This window comes from Nanorana parkeri, unplaced genomic scaffold, assembly GCF_000935625.1.
Source record: "Nanorana parkeri isolate BGI_ZX_2015 unplaced genomic scaffold, ASM93562v1 scaffold559, whole genome shotgun sequence".
Taxonomy (NCBI): Eukaryota; Metazoa; Chordata; class Amphibia; order Anura; family Dicroglossidae; genus Nanorana; species Nanorana parkeri.
The window spans coordinates 451,178-460,283 of record NW_017306827.1 but is presented as its reverse complement, the minus strand read 5'-3'; the positions used below and the strand labels follow the sequence as shown (position 1 = coordinate 460,283).

Sequence of the window (9,106 nt, the reverse complement as noted above, 5' to 3'; positions counted from 1 at the left end):
TCTCTGACTTGGAGTGCCCATGCAAATAGCACTGTCCCATCCACCATGTAGCATCACAGTGTCTAGAATTGTCATTGTGCCTCCATTCCTGGCCTAACCTGGATATACCATTCCATCCCCAATTCAAAAGTGTCTGTAAAAATATCATTGTCTCCACATTTTTGAATCTGCAACATTCCTCCCCATTCTGGGGTGTGTGATCTCCTTGGATTTCTTATTCCTCTAAAGAGCAGAACCAGCCAGTGAGATTATTTAGTAGGCCAGTATAGAACAATGATGATGTACAAAGTGCAGAAACTCACAGCAATCATAAATCACTTAGCTAATCTGATTCCACTAAAGTAAAATCTTATTGCAATGGGTTACTGCCTTTTATACATACCTGTTGCTCTATGAATTGTTTCAATGTACAGATTATTGAGCATGGAACATGGCTTTTTTACGTTCTGTGGTTTTGTTGCTTTAACACACCAAAAAAAGATGCCGAGGAGTATAAAATAAAGACGCCACAAGGTCCATGCACTTACCTGGGGCAGCTTTCAGTGCCCTCACTGTCCAAATTCTTGATTGTTCTAAGTTGAACAAAGCCTCAGCACCACTTGGTGGGGGCACAACTTGTCTACTGTCCCTTTTGAGCGGTGAGCTTTGGGGTAGGACACCTGAGAGGTGTTCTCCTGGTGTAGGAGGGAGGGTCTCATTTGAGTAGTGTGCTCCAGGGGTGTGTGTGTATTTGACTGATGTGCACTAGGTATGATGAAGGGGTGTGTTTTACTGGCACACTTTGTGGGGACGGTATCTGAGTGGGTCACTCCTCTAGAGAATATCTGAATTATATTCCTTCATCTTGCAGAATGCTGTATGAGAAACCAAACACTATGAGGCCTCTGTAAGTATTTTGTTTCTTATTTACCTTATTAATCCGTAGCTTGTGGATCATGTACAATACTGAGATGATGGTCTCTGTCTTCCACTCTCTTCCAGGAGGACAGACGTCTTGACAATGACACCTTGGTTCGCTCCTATTGTCTGGAATGGCACCTATAACTTGGACATATTAAATGCACAGTTCCATCAGAGAGAGGTCCGCATTGGTCTTACTGTGTTTGCTATTAAGAAGTAAGTTCAGAGCTGGTAAAAGTCAATCCTGTGCCATAACCTAGAAATTGTCTAGTTACCAGAGAAAATATTAATGGTGGAATTTGTGGAAGAGGCTCAGATAAGCTGCTCACTATATACTGATAACATTTTCTTGTGATCCACCCCACCCTGACTAATAGACTGGCGGAATCTACATATATCGAGTACTTTCCTTTGGATGAATTTAGGTTTTTTTCTCATCTTTTTAGGCAGAAAGATGATTTTCTGTATTAACCTGCTGTGGTGGTCAGTAACCACTATGGCGGGAGGTCCTGAAGGAAAGAATCTGTGCTGGATATCGGGCTCCAATCTAAATGTCTCCAATCTACTGGATTCTTAGTAAATTATATTTAGGATGTTGGCCATAAAGAATTGTTTGGAACATTTCATGCTGTAAAGCTGTTTATACTTGCTGTATTTGCTACTTGGTTCTGCTAGTAAATAACCCCAAGCACAGGTAAGCATGCAGGCGGCAATGAGCAGAACACTAGCCTATTACTGCCTTTCACATGGTTACCTATAACTTGTCGAGTAAAGTTTAAACAAGGCCTAAGATTAGGATTATGATATGGACCTTTGAGAAGTTGGATGAAAACATATTTTATTTATGAATCCAATCCAAATCTTGTAGCATGTCACCTTTTAGAGAAAAGCTCACCCCTGCATTACAGATTAAACATATGGAAAACACCATCACCTTTTAAATAGATATAAAACCAATTGTGTTGCTGGATCAGGAATCTAAACAGTTTTATATGGGATAGCCAGGATTACAGGTAAAAGAATCCAAAAAAGACCCTGATTGCCTTTCTGTGAGGAGCAATATACAAATTTGAAAGGATGTCACCAGCACACCATGGTAAAGTGAAATCAGCAAAAGTCCCTTTATTGATGGAATACTGCCATTCCAGTTCTTCTTCCTTCAGCAAAAGTCCCTTTATTGATGGAATGAAGAAGAACTGGAATGGCAGTATTCCATCAATAAAGGGACTTTTGCTGATTTCACTTTACCATGGTGTGCTGGTGCCATCCTTTCAAACTTGTATATCTTCACAGCACAATCCGGGGTCACTGCAAGCACCCGCCTAGATCTCACAGACCATCTTGTCCGGTAAGGAGTAGAGAAAAACACTTGCGTATGTAGGATTAAGGCTAGGTCCACATTATTGCGATGTGGTCATGTATTCAGGTATTCTTAGACGGTTGGGTTATACTGATGCCGTCAGGAGGAATTTGATATAGGTATTTCAAAAAGCTGTTGGCCAGCCATGTATAACCCCTCCCACTTCCAGAATGACTTTTTATATTGCTCAGCTTTTTATACGGCTGTTTAAATCCATGTTTTCTCAGCGATGCCTTGGAGGCTGTACCTGGACCCCGCTGGATCGAAGTTTGCAGAGCTCCCCTGGAACGTGACCTTCGGGCACTGCTTGTCGTTCTTTCCAGACCTTTGTGTACTGTGTTGGTTCCTGGAATAGCCTTCAGAGTGACTCAGTTTCTGAAAACATAATTTGTGAATATGCCCATTGATGCAGCAAGAATAACCTTGTCACCGTCGGATACAGGGCTCTGCTTGTGGTGCTTTCCAGACTCCTGTGTACTGTTGGTTAGCCACAGATTGTTCTCCAGGACTGTGTTATCACTCTGAAAACTACTTTTATTATGTCTGTGCACCGGGGGAGGGGCGGGGGCTACTACATTACTAGTATTGTACACTTCCACTTTACCCCATTCTGTCGGTTACTGCGGAAGGGGTTAACACACTTGACAATTACTACCTGCAGTGTCACGTGCATATGCGCTCCATACACCTTTTTGCCCTTTTTCCATTTTTCAATGATTTCATTTAAACAAATTTTAAAAAGAGATCAAGTACAAAACACAGTGCACTCTTATAGCAATGTAATAAGTTACATCTCCAAATAGAACAAGAGAGCATATGAATTGCACAAAAATGCATCATGTGAAGTGACGTTAGTTCAAGTAAGAATTGAGAGAGGTGAGATTGAGAGCAGACATGCACTGCCCAAGAGTGGTCCCAGGAACTCTGATACCAAAGGCTCAAGGTATCCGCAAGGATGTTACAGAAAAGGAAAAGAAAAAGCATATGAGGGGAGAGAGAAAGAAAAGGTAGAGAAGAGGAAGGGGGAAAGCTAACAAGGCAAGACAAACTAAACAAGTCAAGATGGGAGATGAGCAGCAGTTTCTGAAAAAGTGAGAGCACAGCCAGCAGTCATAACAACTAACAAGGCAAGAATTGTGTGATCAAATGCAGGAAGGGCAACTGTAAACCAAGACATCCAAATCTTTTTTTTTTTTTTAACTTGTTGTAAGAATCCTTAAAGGCAACTAAACTCGGGTGTTAAATCTTAAAAATGAATTCAAGTACCTGAACTATTAACAAAAATGTAGCTTATTTGTGTATCATTTAGCTGTAGATCTTCAAAATCATCTCTGAATTGATACTGACACTGTCCTTTCTTCTGGAGGGCGGCTACTTTTGTTCCCCATGGTCCCTGTGTGTTGTAAAGTAGCCACCGCTCCAAACTCACTCACATAATAAACTACAGTGTCATGTTTAGTTTACTAATTTGTATTGAGATAGTAGTCTTATCATGTGAGGGAGTTTGGAGTGGTGGCTACTTTACAACACATAGGGGCCATGTGGAACAAAAGAAGCCACACTCCAGAAGGAACGACCGTCCGCACAAATTCAAATTATCTTGTGCCTGGCTAAGAGAAGTACTGTTCATGGGCTACAAGCTAGTTTCATTATCTACCTCTGACCTGCTTTGCTGTCCAACCTACCTGCGTCTCTGCATAGGTTAGCAGACCTCCATGCTGCTGTGGCAGATCTTTTCAACCAGGAAGATATTGCCATCATTCCAACCACAGAAAAGATTCAGGGTTTTCACTCAAACTTTCTTATTGTTCCTCATCTTGGATCTGAAGGCCTTCTACAGAAGGACATCTTCATTAATTTCCCAAAATTCTGCATGGAATCCATCAGGTCTGTCATTGCTTCCCTCCATCATTCTAGCCTCTGTGGACATTAAGAATGCCTAATTGCTTGTCCCCAAATTTCCAGTGTACCATTGCTACCTCTGTTTTGCTGTGGGCTCAAAACAATACCAGTATGCAGCCCTTCCATTTGGTCTTTCTTATGCGCCCCTAATATTCAGCAAGGTACAAGCACCAGTTCTATCATTACTATTACTACTACTAGGAATGGGGCATCCCCACTGTGGGATAACTGGATAATCTCCTATTGCAGAAACAGTCCACATAAATTCTAACTGACAAGGTAATGCAAATAGTCCAGACCCTAAAAAGACTTGTCTGGACCATGAACCCTTTAAAAAAATGGCGCTGGAACCAACTCATCCCTTGAAGTATCTGGGTCTCATTCTATACGCCTGGTCAGGCCAGTGTTTTATCTTTTCCTCATGAAAAACATCTGACCTCTGCTTCCAGATTCGGAATCCATAGTCCTAAAGCCACTCTATACCTCTACAACATAACATTCTGTTGTCGTAGGACTAACCAGTTCAATCTCTAGATAGATCAACTCTCCTGACACCAAAGGCCGGTTGTTCTCTGCCTTGGTGGCTCAGGAATCCAGTTCTGAAGTTTGGGAGACCCTTCTTCTTGTCTTGGGAGATCTAACAACAGATGGTTCAGGACCTGTGGCACAGGTGGGGGATTTCAGATATGGACTTCCTGGTCCAAACTCCACAAATCTGTGCAGGTTTGTCTCTAGATGCTCTAATGACGCCTTAAGATCAGTGTGTCCTTTAATAAACAGATTTTAAGGTAAGTACAAAAATCATTTTTTTTCCATATGTTTCTGACCAGTGTGTTTTGTTCATGGTAGATACTACAAAGATGTAAACAATTGTAAGATCCCATATTTGAAATGATGGTTTATCAAGCTGAAAAAGCACATGACATGTTAAAGTAACCTCTCGCATCATATCACATGTGATGGGAGAAACATGTAGGCTACTATTAATGGCCTCTGTGTGAAAATGCTATTTACCTGGCTGTCAGTGGCTTCAATACTATGGCCAGAAACAAGATACAGATTAATAAAGCAGCTTGATTAATTGGGTCCAATAAGTTGAATCTGATATTCCTACTAAATTAAAAAGGCCATCATAAGAAGTGTGAACTTATTAAAATCTCAAATGAGAAATTCACATTTTTATCAGAATGCCTATGAAAGATAATACACTCTAGAACCCCATAACCCCCACCATAGACCCACAGTACTCCTAGGCACTTTTGTAGACTGATGTAGCCGTGGTTAATACAGTATATTAATCAATATAATGTAATTCTCCACCCCCCCCCCCCCCTGTAGACTAATATCTGGCACCCACGAAGACTTCTATAGAATGCTCTGCTCCCTCAACAGACCCTCAGGATCTCCAGCCCCCTCCAAGGACTGTAATATAATTCCTGGCAGAACCCACAGCCTTTTTATAGACTTGCAGAACCCTCCATCACTGCCCATAAGTCATTAGAGACATCAGCCCTATCTTTAGACTTGCAGACCTACGTCTCCAAGGTCACTCTGTAGACTTTTAGAATTCCCATAACCAACCCATAAGGCAATAGAGACACAAGCCTGCCTCATCACATAGAGCTCTCTTAGCCTCTTCATATATTCACAGAGTTCATTTAGCCATTTGTTTATATAAAAACCCCCATTATCAACCCCTTCCCACAGCCTCACCCATAAGTCAATAGAAACATAAGGCCACTACATAGACTGATAGAACAGAGTCATAGAGCCGGGAAAGAATAACTCTAGAGAGTCATGCAGTCTACAAATGTGATTAGCCTTAGTACATTTCATTCAGTACTCTTTATTCCATCATTTATGACTATATTGTCTTTGATTAATTCTCTTTCAGGTATACAGGCTTTGTTCAGACGTTCATAGAATCTGCTGAGAAGTTTTTCATGGTTGGACATAAAGTAACCTATTATATATTTACTGACCAAGCCAGTGATATTCCTGCCTTCACCCTTCGTGATGGCAGAAAACTGGCAATATTGGAGGTCCCCAGCTACCAGCGTTGGCAAGATGTGTCCATGCGACGGATGGAGATGATCGGTGATCAGTCCCGCCTGAGATTCATCCATGAAGTGGATTATCTAGTGTGTGTGGATGTTGATATGAGGTTCAGTGATGAGGTTGGGGTTGAAATTTTAAGTGATGTTTTTGGGACATTACATCCTGGCTTTTATAGTGCATCACGAGAACAATTTACATATGAGCGCCGAGCACAGTCCACAGCTTACATTCCTAAAGATGAAGGGGACTTTTACTATGCGGGTGGATATTTTGGGGGTACAGTAGAAGAAGTCTACAGGCTGACCAACTTCTGCCATAATGCTATGGTGGCAGATATAGAAAAACAAATTGAAGCCATTTGGCATGATGAAAGCTACTTGAACAAGTATTTTCTATATCAAAAACCAACTAAAATTCTCTCCCCAGAATACCTGTGGGACAATGATTTTGAGGTTCCTGGTTTTCTCAAGAGAAGAAGATTTGTTGCTGTTCCAAAGAACCATAATGCAATCCGCAGCAGACGAGCTCTGCAGGGTGTTTCAGAAGCTGAAGGAAAGTTTCATAGGTGATGGGATTTCGCCTACTGTGAGTCACAGAACTGTTGAAGCAATTTAATTTTTATAGAGAGAGACTTAATCCTGTAGCAGTTAGATGTGCTTGGTATTTCCCAAGATTAGAGGGCATTTTGACAATGTCAGACGTGGCTGCCTTGTGCACACCAGTACTGCTTGGGGCAAGTAATAGATTTTATTAGACTTTTGTAATAATTTTGTGGTGTCAGTACACAATAAATGGCCGTTTAGCAGATTTTATTCACTGACCAGTGAAGGCTGATCCACATCTGGTTCTTTATAATGTATGTGTTTTTTGTTTTTTTTGCTGCTTCAGGGTTCGCCAGGGATCCCTACCAGGTCCATGTTGAGCAAGACAGCAGCAAGATATGCAGGAGTTCTAGGATGCTTTGCATGTCCATCTGTTCTTATGTGATTGCCCTTTGAGGTACCCAGTTTTGTCTTCTGACATAGATACAGCCAGGCCCGGATTTCCCACAAGGCCACTGGGGCCCGGCCTCGGGGCTGCAGAGCGCAGAGGGGCGGCAGCGGTGAGTACGCCCCCGCCCTGCCATCTGGTTGCCATTCTCAATTGATGGGGAGGGGGGCTTGGCGGCGCGCGCGGCGTATTGTGGAACCTGGCCTTGGGGCGGCAGGGGGAGTAAATCCGGCCCTGGATACAGCAGGAATCCTGTTTGTGATCACTTGTTTTTAGAAGATGTCAATGTTTAGCCAATAAAGTGTATGAATAGAGAAAGGAATGGGGTTAGATACCTGTCAAGTTTCTATTGCTGTCTGCCCCTTCTGGGAAGATTCACCCTCTCTCGTTTTCCTGGTGCCCATCTTAGGCAGGAAAAAGGTGATGGGAAATCAAACATTTTACATTTGTCACCAGAAAAGAATGTGAGGAAAAAAGGACCCCCATTCAGATATCAACTGCCTAAGAGGGGAATTCCTCTCATTTCGAAGAATAGCTTCCTACTTAATTTTAGGGTTTTAACCCTTGCCTAGTGTCACAGAGCATGTGATTTATAAATTATTTTGTATTGTATTTGTAACATTTAGCTGAAGCCATTGCATTGTTAGGAGAAGAATTGCATGTGTCTGCGCAGCTGCAGTGTGATGCGTTTTACAGTGATTTTTGACACTTTAAAAAAAAAAGAAGCTTAAAATAGGCTTTCAGGCGCAGTCCAATGCTTTCCAGTGCATTTGCATGTGTTTTTGATGCGTTCCCTTGCGATCAGGTGCAGCTAAAGGGCTTGTTCACACCATGCGCAGATCATGTACAGACCAGAACAGTTTGTTCCCAAAAAAGCATCCCAATGTATTCCTATGGTATTTCGGGGCACTGTTCACACCGGTGCAGTCAGTTCCGGATCAGACAAAAAAAATATTGCTTGTCCCGTTTTATGGAATGCACTGGAACGCATGGAAAAACATCATGGTCAACATCTGGTCTGGAAAATGGTGTGGCGATGCATTGAAGTCAAAACAAAGCCCGCATTCTGGTCCAGTGCAATCTGAAAAAAATAGTGCTTGCAGCATTTTTCCAGATCGCGCTGGACAGGAATGCAGACGCTGATGTGCCACGCATTTTGGTGCGGCCAATCGCACTGTGGATGGAGGGTTGGCTGCGATGCCATTGACTTCAATGCACTGCCCCCTCACGCCCCTGAACGCAGGAAGCCAGCAGGGATGAGTGTAATCCAGCAACTGCCCACTCTGGAACCCACTGTTTATGATGTGCTGTTGCCATACCAGGACGAGACTCTGAGTTCTTTTATGCAAAGGTGAATTTATACACCAATACAGCAATATTGTTTATAGTGGAAAGATACAAGAGTACTCTGCTAAATTGCTCTTGCACTTACAATTTATAGTTTAACAGACTACCCAGGGCGTTACCGTCCCCAGCCAACATGAAGGTGTACGTGTCTTGCTTGCAGTTTTAGATTTAGGTTTAATTATCAGCACATAGTTTATGTGCCATAATTATCTAGACACTAGGAATTCCTAATGAAGGTGAAATGGTAAAATAACAAAAGTGACCATTGTTTTGGACAATAAAGCTAGGGCAGTATTGCCTTGGGCAAAGTACTCAATGAATAAGTGCAAATACAGGTGAAACTCGAATAATTAGAATATCGTGCAAAGTTCATTTATTTCACTAATGCAACTTAAAAGGTGAAACTAATATATGAGATAGACTCATTACATGCAAAGCAAGATAATTCAAGCCGTGATTTGTCATAATTGTGATGATTATGGCTTACAGCTCAGGAAAACACCAAGAACCCCAAATCCACAACCTCAAAAAAGTAGATTATTACATGCA

The 9,106-nt window shown here is 42.0% G+C and overlaps 1 protein-coding gene across 1 annotated transcript; it reads left to right on the top strand.

Moving 5' to 3' along the window:
• The first annotated feature begins 851 nt into the window (after positions 1 to 851).
• On the top strand, positions 852 to 6,835 carry LOC108791554 (histo-blood group ABO system transferase-like). Its single transcript, XM_018562069.1, has 3 exons — positions 852 to 886; positions 982 to 1,116; positions 6,057 to 6,835. Exons 1-3 carry the CDS (start codon positions 852 to 854, stop codon positions 6,787 to 6,789), a joined length of 903 nt encoding a protein of 300 aa, XP_018417571.1. The 3' UTR covers positions 6,790 to 6,835.
• Positions 6,836 to 9,106: the final 2,271 nt, after the last annotated feature.

Coding starts and splice junctions, on each gene's coding strand:
- LOC108791554 (XM_018562069.1), top strand. CDS start 852: ATGCTGTATGAGAAACCAAACACTATGAGGCCTCT. Junction 887..981: donor CCAAACACTATGAGGCCTCT/GTAAGTATTTTG, acceptor ACTCTCTTCCAG/GAGGACAGACGTCTTGACAA. Junction 1,117..6,056: donor ACTGTGTTTGCTATTAAGAA/GTAAGTTCAGAG, acceptor ATTCTCTTTCAG/GTATACAGGCTTTGTTCAGA.